The 16,435-nt window shown below is 39.1% G+C and overlaps 2 protein-coding genes and 1 non-coding gene across 8 annotated transcripts in view; 1 reads left to right on the forward strand and 2 right to left on the reverse strand.

Moving 5' to 3' along the window:
- The window catches only part of NFE2L2 (NFE2 like bZIP transcription factor 2), a 32,634-nt gene extending 30,632 nt beyond the window's left edge, over positions 1–2,002 (forward strand). For all 6 annotated transcript variants that reach the window (XM_024999476.2, NM_001011678.2, XM_005202312.5 and 3 more), the window contains 1 exon segment: positions 278–2,002. In XM_024999476.2, the coding sequence (XP_024855244.1) occupies positions 278–1,510 (1,233 nt within the window). In that variant the 3' untranslated portion in view covers positions 1,511–2,002.
- An 8,750-nt stretch (positions 2,003–10,752) lies between these two features.
- Positions 10,753–15,971, reverse strand: HNRNPA3 (heterogeneous nuclear ribonucleoprotein A3). The gene is made up of 10 exons (NM_001205429.1): positions 15,863–15,971; positions 13,757–13,879; positions 13,522–13,668; positions 13,231–13,441; positions 12,816–12,905; positions 12,640–12,735; positions 12,471–12,551; positions 11,869–12,015; positions 10,930–11,052; positions 10,753–10,834 (listed from the first exon to the last, which is right to left on the reverse strand). The coding sequence occupies exons 1-10, from the start codon at positions 15,932–15,934 to the stop codon at positions 10,782–10,784; spliced, it is 1,143 nt and encodes a 380-aa protein (NP_001192358.1). The 5' UTR covers positions 15,935–15,971; the 3' UTR covers positions 10,753–10,781.
- MIR4444 (microRNA mir-4444) lies at positions 15,935–16,008 on the reverse strand. The gene has a single exon (NR_129538.1). It is a non-coding gene; the product is annotated as a microRNA mir-4444 (primary transcript).
- Between the last annotated feature and the right edge of the window lie 427 nt (positions 16,009–16,435).

A 16,435-nucleotide genomic window follows, 5' to 3' on the forward strand; every position in this document is an offset into this window, starting at 1 on the left:
CAGGATAGCCTGGGCACCATGCTTACTTCAGTGAACTTTTGTTAAATGGACTGGATGTCCTGAGGATAGATCAGGTTATGTAAGTTCTGATCTGGGAACTCTGAAAATGTTACATATGCTTAGACGTTAACTATCTGTTGGAAATGGGAATTATCTCTGAATTCTGGAGGAGCTTGGTGAGAAATCAGGGTGGGGAGAGAACCATCAGATACGGATTATCACCTATTAAAAACAGCTCAACCTTGATTTACATAGTATGAACTTCTTTTCCACACAGTGTCTTAATATTCAAAATGACAAGCTGGCTGAGACTAGTACAGTTCCAAGTCCAGAAACCAAACTGACAGAAATTGACAATTATCATTTCTATTCATCAATGCCCTCACTGGATAAAGAAGTAGGTAACTGCAGCCCACATTTTCTCAACGCTTTTGAGGATTCCTTCAACAGCATCCTTTCCACTGAAGACTCCAGCCAGTTGACAGTGAACTCATTAAATTCAAGTGCCACAGTAAATACAGATTTTGGTGATGAATTTTATTCTGCTTTTATAGCAGAGCCCAGTACCAGCAACGGCATGCCCTCCTCTGCTACTTTAAGCCAGTCACTCTCTGAACTTCTAAACGGGCCCATTGATCTCTCTGATCTGTCACTTTGTAAAGCTTTCAATCAAAACCACCCTGAAAGCACAACAGCAGAATTCAATGATTCTGACTCTGGCATTTCACTGAACACAACAAGTCCAAGCATGGCATCACCAGACCACTCAGTGGAATCTTCCATCTATGGAGACACATTGCTTGGCTTCAGTGATTCTGAAATGGAAGAGATAGATAGTACCCCTGGAAATGTCAAACAGAAGGGTCCCAAAACACCGTCAGTGTGGCCTCCTGGGGACCCAGTCCAACCTTTGTCGTCATCACAGGGGAACAGCGCTGCAGCACGTGATTCCCAGTGTGAAAACGCACCAAAGAAAGAAGTACCTGTAAGTCCGGGTCATCGAAAAACGCCATTCACAAAAGACAAACATTCAAGCCGCTTGGAGGCTCACCTCACAAGAGATGAGCTACGGGCAAAAGCTCTCCATATCCCATTCCCTGTAGAAAAGATCATTAACCTCCCAGTTGAGGACTTCAATGAAATGATGTCCAAGGAGCAATTCAACGAGGCTCAACTTGCATTAATTAGAGACATACGTAGGAGGGGTAAGAATAAAGTGGCTGCTCAGAATTGCAGAAAAAGAAAACTGGAAAATATAGTGGAACTGGAGCAAGATTTAGATCATTTAAAAGATGAAAAAGAAAAATTGCTCAAAGAAAGAGGAGAAAATGACAAAAGCCTCCATCTACTGAAAAAACAACTCAGCACCTTGTATCTTGAAGTCTTCAGCATGCTACGTGATGAAAATGGAAAGCCTTACTCTCCGAGTGAATACTCCTTGCAGCAAACAAGCGATGGCAATGTATTCCTTGTTCCCAAAAGTAAGAGGCCAGATATTAAGAAAAACTAGATTTTGACCTTTTCTGATCTAGTGATTTTGGGTTTTTTTGTACTGTTATACTAAAAAAGCTCCTACTGTGATGTGAAATGCAGAAATATACTTTATAAGTAATTCTATGCAAAATTATACTCAACTAATGTAGAAAATATAAAACTTTAAAAAGCATTAAAATAAGTTATCAGTATGCTGAATCAGTAGTTTCACTTTAACTTTGTAAACTTAAAATTTCTTAGAACACCATTTGGGCTAGTTTCTATATACTGTAAATACTACAAAAACTCCTTATTTATACTGTTCTTATCTCATTTGTTACATTCATACATTTATATGATACATCTGGCTAAAAAAGCAAATTGTTGCAAAACTAACCACTATGTACTTTTTTATAAATACCGTATGAACAAAAAAAAAAAAGGCATTTTTTTATATTAAATTGTTTAGCTCTGGCAAAAGACAATTTAGTTGAAAAGCTGGTACTAATAAAGGAATATCAGGACCGTTCTATTATTTCCTTGAAGTTCATTTACAATCTTACATGACAGTATCTAGCATCACACTAAATTGGCGCTGGTGTATATCAGAAAAATTTTTCTATTCAAGTATATTTAAACCAAGAAAAATGCTGTATATACCTTGACAGGAAAACACTGGTTCTTTTATTCATGTTTGAAGGAGAACCATTCTATTAGCAGAGTATTAGACGCAGGAAGTTGTAAGGCTGGGGGCCTGTTTGAGGAACTATATGGCTGAACGTGGAGTGGGAGGAAAGGAGTAGGTTGGTAAAATAGGACACAGCACAGATCCTTGTAAAGCCTTCATGACCTTGGCCTTTGCCTACTAGAGAACCACTGGAGGTATTAAGCAGGAGTAACATCAGAGTTCAAGTCTCCTCTGCCTTGTATGTTTTAATAGTCTCAAGAGCAAAGAAAGGTCGGAACAGACCAATGGGGAGGCTCTGAAGTGCTCGCATGGGCCATGGTGTCTCCATCTGGGGTTACAGCAGTGAGAAGGCAGTGGATTCTGCACATTTCTAAGGTAGAGCTAAAAGGATTTTCCAATAGAATGGATGCAGGGTGAAGGAGACTCAAGTACTTGAACATCGGAAAGAACAGAATTGCCCAGACACGGTTGAGACTGGCTAAGAGGTCTAGGTGGGAAAATCAGTTCACTGTGGGACACATCCTATGATTAAATACATAAATAGCAAGTACAAAATTAAGGCCCTTTAAAACTTGAGAATCTGCAGGCCACCCACACAAAACCATTCACAGCACTCATCACTTCATCTAATCAAATGTCTGACTCATGTCATGTTTAAATTCAAGTGGGAAAATAGAAGTTATCTGAGGGTTAAGCATGTTTAAAGGTTATTCAGAGTCCTATCAATCCGCTGGGAGCAAGACAGGTCTGCATGCCCTAGAGCCCAGTTGCGTGGGCTGCTGCCATTTTCCAAGAATGACTTCCAGTGAGGCAAAGCACGCTGCTTACTCATCTGTAAATCAGGGATAAATATGCAGTGAATTACTCCAAAAAATAAATACAGAGCCTAGCTAATAGCAAGCACTCTATAAATGATATTTTCTTTGGCCCTCCATTAGCAAGAGAAAGGAACTGCTTGAATTAGTAAGAATTTGACTGATATATAAATGATATTTTCTTTGGCCCTCCATTAGCAAGAGAAAGGAACTGCTTGAATTAGTAAGAATTTGACTGAGATGACGACAGGAAAGTTCAGAGATGGAAAACGACTAAGGATTAATCTAGGCATTCAAGTGTAGACTCTGCTGGGGATTTCCCTGGCAGCCCAGATGGTGAAGAATCCACCTGCAATGTGAGACACTCGGGGTTCAATCTGGGTCAGGAAGGATCCCCTGGAGAAGGGACTGACTACTCACTCCAGTACCCTTGCCTGGAAATACCTATGAACAGGAGCCTCGTGGGGTGTAGTCCATGGGGTCACAAAAAAGTCAACACAACTTAGTGACTATGTGACCAAAAATTCCTTCCCACAATGGTATTGAGATAGATCCCTGGAAGAAACCCCTTTCTCAACCTCAAGACAATCTCATCTTGAATAAAGTACCCTTAAATAAAATATTGGCTGAGGGTAATGGCAACAATCTTATCAGCAGCCACCATCTGGAGCACCTGGAATTCACTTTAGCATATATTAACCTCCCCCTTCCCCCCCCACACACACACCCCCCAACACAGAGGAGGAACACCCTACTAGCATGACAGCAAATACTTTCACTCCCATTCATTGAGTTACTCATATCTGGAAATACTTTAAGACAACCAATCACATCTCAGTACCTAAGAATTATTCTGAAGTACTATACATACTACATTACACAAAACCAGAATTTTAAAATCTAACAAATTCTGACCCGTGACTAAAAGTAGATTTCATCTCTTGATCAAAATTTGAAATGTATTTATCACTAACTCCTCAGATTTTTAAACTTTGCTATCCAATTGCTAAACCTTAAACTCAGCTCCGAATTTCAAAATGGGTACCAATGCCCTTCACATCAAGGTATAGCAAGCATTCTATTACAAATAATTTCATGATAATCCATTTGCTGTATAGAACTCTTGCAAGATTTCTCCTGAAGCCTGTGCATGGTTCCTCTGCTGCTGCCGCTAAGTCGCGTTCGACTCTGTGCAACCCCATAGACTGCAGCCCACCAGGCTCCCCCGTCCCTGGGATTCTCTAGGCAAGAACAGTGGAGTGGGTTGCCATTTCCTTCTCCAATGCATGAAAGTGAAAAGTCAAAGTGAAGTTGTTCAGTTGTGTCTGACTCCTAGCGACCCCATGGACTGCAGCCTACCAGGCTCCCCATCCCTGGGATTCTCCAGGTGAGAACACTGGAGTGGGTTGCCATTTCCTTCTCCAATGCATCAAAGTGAAAAGTCAAAGTGAAGTCGTTCAGTCGTGTCTGACTCCTAGCGACCCCATGGACTGCAGCCTACCAGGCTCCTCCGTCCATGGGATTTTCTAGGCAAGAGTACTGGAGTTGGGTGCCATCGCCTTCTCCGGGCGTGGCCCTTCAAAGTACCTTAAACTTACTTACCCATTCTTCTAAGTCTCAGAACATACACAAAATATTCTCAAAGATATTACTAGGTCAATTCCAGCTTTTTAACACTCTTGAGAACTGGGGAAAATTTAGACAAGAACTTTGATTCTACATGGAGGGAAAAAACCTCCCATTAGCATGAACTTTGTCCCCCTCTAATAAAAATACTATCTTTAGGAACCATGGAACAGGTACTAGCTTTAGCTTTTTAAATCCTGTCAGATTTAACCTTCAGACTTACTAGATCACTAGATTACTGTTGCCAAATATCTCAAAATGCCACTTATCCACAACTTCAAGGTTAAACAGCACTAGGCTTATTTGATGCCTAGCTTACATACTGCTGAGTCAAACTAATTCTTGATAACCATTTTCAAAGTAAGATTTAATTCTACATAGTTGATGCATATAAAAACATTCTAAGGGGACCGCTACCATCACCAAACTGCCAAAGGGAGCATGGCATATAAAGAAACCCATAATAACTTGATCATGGTCACAAAACTCTTTGAAAACTCCTGATTGTATATTTTCCAATACTTAATGAATAAAGGGTGTTAAGACAACTGAGGTTAAATGCAAATAACCTGTCAAGAGTACTTCTGATGCAGTTAACTCAAAATTTTTAGCAGAATGGACTAATTCAACAATGTACTTTTTAAATGAAAATTACATGCATCCTACTTTTCAGATACAACGAACATCCGATAGAATCTGTAATCCTTGTGATAAGCCCATGTCTATACACATGGATGTGCTGAAATTTTACCATTTCTCAGTAAGCTGTCCACATCCTTGTACATTAACATTATTCACATTATCAATAAATTTAAAAACAGTACAGATAAATTCGTTATTTCCCAAGCAGCTTTCAGTATCGTGCCAGGCAAACAGATTAATGCACCCTTGCCCCTACCTGACTGAAAAAGCAGTAAACGAAACTGGCATTTTATACCTACTTTACTCTTCCCCCAACCCTTGGGACTTCATACTCAGTCCCAAGTTCAATTAAACCTGGATCCCACTTTTAATTCTAGTACACGGGAGACTCCAATTTGTCTTGACTGAACATTTTGCATTTTCATTCTGAAAAAATAGCTTACTTTTACTCAAGCATTAAACTCAAATCCTCAAGACTGTATCAATTCACAAAGAATTTAACATGTTAATAGCTATCAATGCAAAGAGCCTGAAGTGTTATCTTTTCCCAACCCTTAAAATGCTCAATTGCCTTTCTTGAAGTTAAGAAACCAAATACTTTTGGCTTCCCTGGCAGTCCAGTGGTTAAGAATCTGCCTTGCACTGGGGGGAGGAGGGACACACAGGTTGGATCCCTGGTTAAGATCCCACATGCCAGAGAAACTAAGCCTGTGTGCCACAACTACTGAGCCCTTTAGAGCCTGTTTCTCAAGATGACAAGCCCTCATATCACTAGAGTAGCTAGCCCCACTCAGCGCAACTCAAGAATACCCACTACACAAGACTTGGCACAGCCAAAAATAAAAAACCCAAATACTTGAGTACCTTCTAACATTTGGAATCCCCTTTCCTCTGAATTGCTTATTCACGTAACTGCTTTACTAAAATTTTTATCCAAGGAAAGTTGATTCACTCCTCACCAATCACCTGAATTATCACTCAAAATCCTTAAGTGGAGGTAAAATTTCCCCCACCTATCCCTCATGTGATGTTTACTACCTTTAACTGATAATGTGAAGGCTCATTCCAGGTTTCCTTTTTTACTTCCACCTATTCACCATTGAAGTCACATGAACATTGTGAAGTGACAAAACAACACACACATTTCTAAAAATATTTTAATGAAAAAGTTCTTTCTGTAAACATTTCATTATACTACAAATAAAACATTTGAATCCATTACAGACCACCTCTTAAAGTCTTATAAATCAGAGTAAAACATTGATTGGAAAGAAATCTTGAATACTTGATATAGGCTAACAATCCTTACGTTCCCCTGCACATTAGCATGCTTACTCACTACTTTGTGACAATTATTGGAATTCCAAGAGATACTGGCATTAGAAATATTTCAAATTGTGACTTACATATTTAGAACTCTTAAAACCAATTTTATTTCAACTGTTCAACAAATGGTCCTTTTTACCAAATTTTCTTCTTTAGGACATGAGTGTAAATTGATTTTTTAAAAAAGAAATGTAGTGTGGGAGGCTATAACCTAGGAGTTTTGACGAAAGGTTTGCCTTGACCATCTCTTGTATAACTTCGTTTACCGGTGTTAAGAGCATCGTATTTTTCAGAAATGACAGTGGAACTACATTTAAATAAAATCACTTTATTTCATAAAATCGATGGACTGGAAAAGAACAATGTCTTGCCTTTAAAAAAGAAAATGTTTCACTATCTTAGGAAATCTGCGTCATTAAAAACCATGTTGTAAAGAAAATTATTAAAAAGGCTATTTACCTTATTTAACACTTATTAGGTGTAGAAACTCAGCCCTGATTTAGTCAGAGACCCAACCAGCCATTCTCTGAAAATAAATGTGGCAAACTTACTACTCTTGTTTATATATAAGAACTTGACTTATAATTTAGAAACTAGTTTTAACCATCTGTCCCCTTCCCCTCATGTTATTTTAAAAAGTGAATTAACACCAAATCTCAAATTTTAACGAGCCCTTTTGGGGCAGCAATAATAGCCCTTATGAACAGTTAGCATCTGACTTTGTGTAGCAATGGAGTATTTTTTAACTCTTCTTTGGGAAAGGTTGTCTTTTAGAAAGGAGCTTTAGTTTATGTAGGGCCCCACTACTTCTGGTTAACAGGTCAACAACAAAACCAAAAGAGAACCAAAAGTTTATCCTATTAGTCCAAATAATTCCCTGAAGTCATATGCAAGAGAACTTACTTATGTATGAGGCCACTTGAATGAAGACCATTTTTAGATCTGTATGATCTGACAGTTTTGAAAGTTCATTCCAGATGTTTTTTTTTCCCCTAGAATGAGGATTGGAAGTGTAATGCTTCTGTTACAAGTCATGCTTGTTACAAAAATCCTTTAAAAAAATCTGGTCACTCTCTTTTCAAAAATTGACTTTATCCTAAGGACACCAACAATGAATTGTTTATATCTGACTCAAGATCAACACTCATGGTTTTTGCAGAGAAAATCTTAAAACTGTTTAAAATGTGCTGGATGTGATTCCTCAAGACAAAGCTTTCAGCTGAAAAAGTGTGCCAAAGTATCTAATAGTTTTAAAATATGTACTGTAAATTTATGGGGAAACAAATGGTGTCATCAGGCTTTACTGTGAGCTACAAACCTTACCCAGCCAGAAACCTTCGTATTTAAGATGGTAGGAAAGACATTCCTCATTTAGGCAAGTAGGGTTCTCATTCAACCTGCAAATCAAAAAAATTACTCTTACCTTGCTTTACAAAAAATTACTCTTTAATTAGTGAAAAAATTCAAATTCAAACCTTACCTAATGCTTATTGCCCTTCCTCGCAGGTCTAAATGCTAGACCTAGTGACTGTGGCCAACTATCTCTCATTGGTGTTCCAAAAGGCGAAGAGCTCCTTCCTGCTAGACCTTCTTCGATATTTCAGTTGTAATAAGCAGATTTAACTAGCTTTTGGAAAGTTGCTCACTATCACCATAGTATTTTATGCCTTCACTTCTCTGTAGTTGAAGCTCTTGCTGCTGCCTTGTCATTCTTTATTTATGCTGACTTGTCCATACTCAAAATGCTGCTGAAGTCCTGTCTTAGTGAGTCTCGTTTGATCCACATCGTGCTTAAAAAGCACCTCTTAGGTCCTTTAAAGCTGGTTAAATCGCTCTCCTCATGGCTTAACTTTTCCACACTGTTCACAAGAACTAAGCTAACAATACAACTTATAAACAGGTCACATACACAGATTTCACCTGCTTATAGGTTGCAAACATCAACTTAACTGACAGTATTTTCACTATTAAACTAGTTCCAGAACACAGAAAGTTTTGTTAACAGTACAATTAACCTCATATGTCATTAAAGGATACTGTCAAGGTTGTGTCAAAACAATTTCACAAACATAGAAACAGGAAATGTTAACCTCCCCCATTCCTTCAACCTTTATTATAGGAATAAAAAAAACCTTGAGACAATTTAGCTTAATTTTAATAAATGTTTCCCAAGCATTATTTTGACCAGGTACCCAGATTTAAGTTATGAACATTGACAGTGTCCATTTATATAACCACACTTTTAAGTTGTTAAAGACTTAACCATTTGCTGATAATTAGCCTATTTTCTACACTGCTTATTCACATATGTCCATTAACAAATGGAATGTTGTCTGTTACATTTATTGGTTTGTGAGTGTTTTCTGAAAAACTGCAGTGTCTGTGAAGACCAATTTCCATGCTGGCATGCATCCAAATATTAATGCACAGAGGCACAGAATTAGAGCAACGAGAGCATAGTCAAACACTAGCACGCCCCATCCCCCCTTTATTGCTTGTTTTGCTTAGTACTTCTTAGAACAAAAATAAGAAACTCGAATTCAACGTTCAACTGCCAAAGAAACAATAACAACAGGGCACATACTCAGGGCTTGAATGAAATTGTAAACACTAGCTGGCGCAAAACAGTAGACATTGATTTTTATATATATATATATATGTGACCTTGTTATCTAAAACTCTTCTCAACAAGGATCTTCCAAACAAATTGTAAACTCATACCAACATGATTTAGGTTCAAGCATACACATGAATAACAGTGTGTTCTTTGGGATTTTAAGTGAGTACAAGCTGACTATTCAAATTTGAATCCAGGTCTCGGGGAAGTGAAAAGCTTTTCTGTACTAAGCAACTGTGCTGCAAGTCTACTGCAGTTAAGTATCTGAGATGATTTCCATCTAGACTATCCTTGGTTTTCACCCAGTAAAATGCAGAGGGTACAAACAGGAAAGCATGCCAGCCAGTTAAGGGTTCAACAATGCATGATTTTTATTCCCTTGCTCTGAGAGCTTGTATCAAAAAAATATATATTAAACCAAGGAAAATAACTGAAGATTTACGGGCCTCTTGTGCTTTAAAAAGGAAAAAAAGATAGCCACTAATTTGCTCAGATACAGCAGGCTTAGTGGTCTTGTATTTTCAACATTTTAAGAATGTTTCCTAAGGTAGGAGAAAAGGGGAAACATTCACTACCCCTTCCCAGAATTTAAACAGAGGGCAGTAGACATTCTTTACACCCAAATAAAACTATGGCAGCAGATCACTTGTGACCAAGGTGAATGTAGAATGGAGATGTTCTAAACACAGCTAGGACTCTCAGCAAAGCTAATACACTAAAATCATGATTACATTTTGAAAGAAAATGCACAAAAACCAAATATAAATTTTGAGATTTTTCATTTGAAGGTAAATCTTAATGCTATTAAATTCACAAATATGCTAATTTAAATACCCAATTCTATTATCTAAAACACACATTGCAAACATACAAATATCTATTCTCTCCACATGTCAGAGCCATTCATTTCATGGTTTGGAAATGGGGAGAATAGATTCCCCTTAAACTGCAAGTCAGCAGGTGTTTCTTTACAGTTAACTTTAGCAAAATTCATACAAAATAGTAATTAACAATGATCTTCTTTACTTGTTAACTCACAAGGAAACACCTTCAAAACTGCATTTTGTTAAAGTTTCTGTACTAAAATGTAGAAAAACTGAACTACACAAATATTGAAAAGTTAAAAATTCCTTAATTTTTTATTCCTGGTACCACTACCACAATTTACAGGGCAATATACCTGATGTAATGAAAAGAAAAAGAAAAAGACAAAGCTACAACAGATAAAAGACCTCAGGAATGTACATCTAATTGACACTACATTGCATTAATCAATAGCTGCACTTTTTGCAAACTGTGGCTATGACAGTCCTGAACAAGAAGGGTTTCCTGTTTAAGCTGCAGTAACTTTTCTGACTATGGATCATCGTTCCTTCTGTGGCAGATTTTTACAGTTCCTCTAACGCATTTGGGACGACTGTCTCAAAGTAACCTGCAGCTTTCCTGACAACTCCTCGCTCTCTCTCCTGCTAAGAACTGTAGCCTGTTGAATAATACAGGATAAAAAAATTATTACACTCAGTGAACAATTCCACATATTCGTTTATCATCATTACAGAAACTTAAAAGATACCTACCCTTTTCTTCTGAGTTTTTAGAACCTTCTGCTACCATATCCACCACTTCCACCACCAGATCCATAACCACCTGGAAATACACATAAAAAGATTATAAAGAAATATACATACATTTTTAACTTAAATGACAATACAGGATTTTACTAGGAAAAAAAAATTATTTACCACCATAGGGACTGCCCGAGCTTCTTCCACCAAAACTACCCCCTTTCATGGGTCCATAATTTGACTGCTGTTGTCCACTATAATTTCCAAAATCATTATAGTTTCCACCACCACCATAGTTACCTGAAATTACAAAGATTTTATTTGTGGCTGACCTACAGAAGTTATTTTCCTGTTTTTAATACATACATGCATTGCATTATCTTTCGACAATCACAGCACCATCCTGACACACACAATCCTTTGAGATTTCACAGAACTATCAAACTCTTTCCACCACAAAAATCTCAGACATACACAGCAGAGGAATAGAAAGTCAAAGTTGGCTAAAGAGACTAGACAGCTACCATAGCCTTCATATTAGATGGCTCTGGCACATTCTCTTCACAACACTCAACACCATAAAATCTGAGAGATTCACTGTAGCTGATACAGTATAACTTCTAAGTCATTGATAAAAAGCATTTCAAATTGACCATTAGGAAAAACCTGTTGTTGATAGAGCAATACAATTCAAAATTGAATACATTCAATAATAAAGTTCTTTAAAGTATCATGGAGTATGGAGTAATGATGCAGACTAAGAGTCTGAAATACTGCTGACATATATTTTTAGTCATCTAAATCCTGATAACACCTATTCAACACGTCTGCATATTCAATTTATAGTTACCATCTATCCAGATTAAAAGTGCCTAAAGTAAAAATCCGGGCAACAAACATTACTGTTAAATGTCCCATTTCAATATGGAGAACATGTGAATACATTTTGCAAATTGACTAAATCGCAGCAATGTAAGAAAATTCAGTTTAACTTTCCACTATTTGAGGATATTCTATTATAAAACGTGAAATTTGACCTGTTTGTAACATTTTTCTAAAATGCATGTAGTGAACTATAAAAACAATATTGAATACTTAAAACAAGTGAAAGTCTACCACCTCCAAAATTTCCTCCTTCATTGTAACCATCATATCCTCCACCACCACCACCATATCCACCACCTTGGTTTCCATATCCTCCTGGTCCACCACCACCGTAACCTCCTCTACTACTATAACCAGGACCACCGCCATAGTTGCCACCTAGAAAAACAAATTGAGTTTTTAGACAAAAACAAATGTACAGTCAAGTTATAGAATGCCAGTTTACTGTGCTTTTAAACCCCAGGAAAAACAGGCCAATTAACACACTAAAACTTGGTAATACCTGGTTAATAGAGCAGCTACAATCTGGGCTATTAACCACTAACATGAAAGCGTAAATCTTTTGATATTAAAAAACTGTTCCATTTTTTAAAAAATCTAAGAAGAACAGTATTAAAAAATCTAAGAACAGTAAACAGTCTCCTCTGAGAAAAATAATTCCACTTCAGTTAGCCGTACAATAAATCTTATCCGCCAAAAAAAACAAGATAACATTAAATCTTAAGGGGAAAAAAGGTCTTGTCTTCTACAGTATTAATTTAGAAGCATACTTTAATAGTCAAGTCACACAAAAATATAGAAAATATCAAGTCGAAAACCATTACAAAACTTACCATCCCCTCCAAATCCATTATATCCACCATCGCCTCCTCCATAGCTCCCTCTGCTGCCACCACCTCCACCACCATAGCCTCCTTAAAAAAAAGGTGTGGATTAAATGTATATTCAATTTACTAATAAATTTCAGGTAGACATGTTCTCAGAAGTAAGATAATGTCCTACCTCTTCCACCAAAGTTTCCACCACGGCCAAAGTTTCCTCCACCACCTCCAAAGTTTCCTCCACGACCCATAAAGTTGCCAGATCCACCTCCACGACCTTGAACACAGGCAAGAAAGATCTTTAAGAAACTTACCATCATAACTTATGTCTATTTCGTATGCATATATATTACTCACCTCTTTGTGATCCAGCAGATTGCATCTCTTGTTTAGAAAGGGCCTTTTTCACTTCACAATTATGCCCATTAATAGTGTGGTATTTCTGAACTAAAAATTTTTTTAATCAAACAAACAAAGAAAAGTTATTTGATGTTTTTGGAAAAGCACATGTTATCCTTTACTGCTAAACAACTTATTAAAACATCATCAAAATCGTAGTGACTTCTGAGTGGGGTTGAGTGGGATGTGAATCACATTTATTGATTCAGATGCTGGTTACACGTGCAGCCACTTCATGAAAACTAAACCATACACTTTTCTATGCTATTTTATACATAATACAAACTTATAAGCAATTTAGCAAGTTTAGAACAAAGCAAACAAATCATTTCTGCTTTCTCATTCAAGTTCTTCCATTCAAATGGCTACTTACCAACAATTTTATCAACTGTATCATGATCATCAAAAGTTACAAAAGCAAATCCTCTCTTTTTCCCACTCTGCCTGTCTTCCATAACTTCTATGGTTTCAATCTTGCCATACTTTTCAAAGTAGTCTCTCAAATTATATTCTTCTGTATCTTCTTTAATACCACCAACAAAAATTTTCTTCACTGTTAGATGGGCACCAGGCTTTACAGAATCCTACAAATAAAAAATATGTAAGTAAAAAAACCTCAAATTTTTACAATTTCACATCATACAACATGGTATTATTAAAATACCTCTCTAGAAACAGCTCTCTTTGGTTCCACTACTCGCCCATCAACCTTGTGCGGTCGAGCACACATCGCTGCATCCACTTCTTCAACACAAGAATAAGTCACAAAACCAAAGCCCCTGGAACGTTTTGTTTGGGGGTCTCTCATCACCTACAAAATAAAAATTTTAAAGCACTGAAACACACCTCCACAGGTCCTCTGCCCTCTTTTGAGAAACTTTATTATTTTAATAACTTACCACACAATCTGTAAGTGTGCCCCATTTCTCAAAATGTTCTCTTAAGCTATCATCTGTAGTTTCAAAGCTCAGACCACCAATAAACAGCTTTCTCAACTGCTCTGGTTCCTTGGGATCATGACCCTGAGGAAAGAAACCAATACATTTTATTTTGTTTAGTAGTGAAAAATCCACAAGACTTTTAATCCCCTACAAATAACAACAAATTCCTGTACCATTATCACTTTGTCCAGTTAAAACACTAGAGTAGAATCATACATATCAACTGATTAAAGGAATCCAAACACCAAAACCTATAACCAAACTCTGAAATGCCAACATCACTTCTAAACTAAACTGAAGCCCAAGAGAATTCCAGATTCAGAAGTCCCATAATTTTGAGCTAAAACAACAAATTCCTGAGGGTAGATTATTTTTGAAGTGGCTACTGAGAAACCACTTTCTAAGAAATTAGTGTTGTGAATTCAGTATTTTATCTATACCATTTCTCTTCCTAACTTCCCTCCTGACTCTACACCTCCCAAAGCATTTAATTTTAAACCACAAAATCGTGAAACACAACTTATGTTACCAGTGACAAACTTAAAGGGAAATTTACCACTTTCAAGCAAATAAAGATGTTGAAATAAATATTTCTCAATGAAAGAGAAAACCAGCATTCCCCCTCACCAAAAAACCTGTGGGGGGAAAAAAGTCTACCACATAAAAATTTCCTATTTGCACTCCTACCACATACCCAAAATATCAAAACCAACACTTTACTAGGTCACACAACACCAGTTTTGGACTTACGTTAAGTACAGTATTCGATATAGTTTGACAAGGAGCCCAACAAAACAAAAATTTGAGATTTACAGAAAATCAACATATGGCCTGAATTGTTTTATACTTCAACTACGTCTTTAATAAATTACACGAACAGCCACTTAATACACATATGCGTTAAGATATCGTTCATCAAAAGTGCTTAAATACATTACATTCTAAGGTCTTCCTGTGTCTTCTAAAAGTAGAGACGCTAAGGCATTTAATATGAAGAGGTTGTCACATGCTAGGAAAAAATGTTAAACGATTAATAGCCTAAAGCATTAATTCACTTAATTTCATCTTTCCAAGGCCCAGTTAAATGAATCTAATCGACGACAACGCAAAGTTGACATAAGAAAACAACTACAACCCACATGGAATTTTCTCAAACAAATGAAAAATTCGACTCTGGTTGCAGGCCTGGAAAATAAATTTCCAAGGAACTACAACCAGAGCCTACCCATCAGAGAATAAAAAAAAGATGAGAAAATTTTCAAATTCATATGTTACAACCACACTCAAATTTCGAGATAGAATACTTCACCCACATGGCGCTTAGTTACGTGTTAACACTGTTAAGTACTTTAGCAAAAATGGCAGCTCAAAAAATACTTTAAAACAGTAAACTTCAGGAAAAAAAATTTTTCATGTTTTGAACCGAGTGCTGCAAGGTACAGAACAAGACATAAAATTCTCCATTGAGAGATCTCTAAGGCCCAGAAACGCGTCGGGAGAACATCACCGAGAGCACCAGGCCGCAAGCTTCGAGGCCATTTGCGGCATTCTCTGCTGGGCCGCCTCCTCCCTCTTCCTTCCAATCCCACGTTCTCTCCCGCGGCGGAGCCAGGCGGCGGCCATTGCGTGCCAATGCGCCATTTCGTAACGCGGCGGCGGATCAATGTCAGTGTGGCCGCCGCCCGCCTGCTCGCTCGCCCGGATGTGCCTGCTCGTCCCCTCCCCTCCCCCACCGCCTCCTCCCAACCGCTCTCGCCGAGGCCCGCCATGCCGCCCTCGGCCTCGGATCCGAGGCCGCGCGGCCAGCGGGCCAGCTCCGCTCCCGAAGTCTCCCCAGCCACACCGCATCTCCAAGGGACCATTCGTGCAGCCCAGGGAGCCGGCAAGGCTGTCGAGAAGCCCCGAGGAGGGCTCCGAGGCCCGCTCCCCTCCCCCTCCCAGCGCCCGTCTCCACGCAGAGCGCGGGACGGCCGACCCGGTCCACCCGGCCTCCCCGCTCCCACCGAGCCAGGCCCCCCATCTTGCCGGCCACTACCCAGCAACCCCCCGCTCTCCCCCTAATACCTCCTCCCCCCGGCGGCGGCGGCGACGGCCGGAGTCGGGCTGGGGGCGACCGGGCGGCGGTTTTACCTCCATTTTGAGACCGGACTCGCCTCTTCCAACTCGAGTTCAATATGGGACCGAGAGGAAGAGGCGGAGCTAGCCGTCACGTGACGCACTTTCCGCGCGCCGCCGGCTTGGTGGGGGAGGGGCGAATTAGGAAGGGGCGTGGCCACCTGGGCGCGAAGAGGGACTAGAAGATTGGATTGGCGGGCAGAGGGTGGAGGCGTGGCAGGCCCCGGGAGCGCGCTCGCCTCGCCAACTTCCAGTGCGGCACCGCCCTTGCCACTGTTCGCGCCCGGGCGGCTACGAGGACGTCAGCTGGGGTTTGGCCAATGGCATGCGCCCACGTCGGGAGAACACCTCGTGACCGCGCGTCACTGGAGAAAAAGGCCTGTTTCCCTTTCTTCTCGCGCCCCTTTCCCCTCCCCCACATGGGCCTTTTAGGTCTCTATTACCAAATTCATTTCATTCCCGTGCTTAACTAAAACCACGTTTTTCCTTCTTGTAATTTAGAGTTGTAAGAAAGCCCTCCCC

Source organism: Bos taurus, chromosome 2, assembly GCF_002263795.3.
Source record: "Bos taurus isolate L1 Dominette 01449 registration number 42190680 breed Hereford chromosome 2, ARS-UCD2.0, whole genome shotgun sequence".
NCBI lineage: Eukaryota > Metazoa > Chordata > Mammalia > Artiodactyla > Bovidae > Bos > Bos taurus.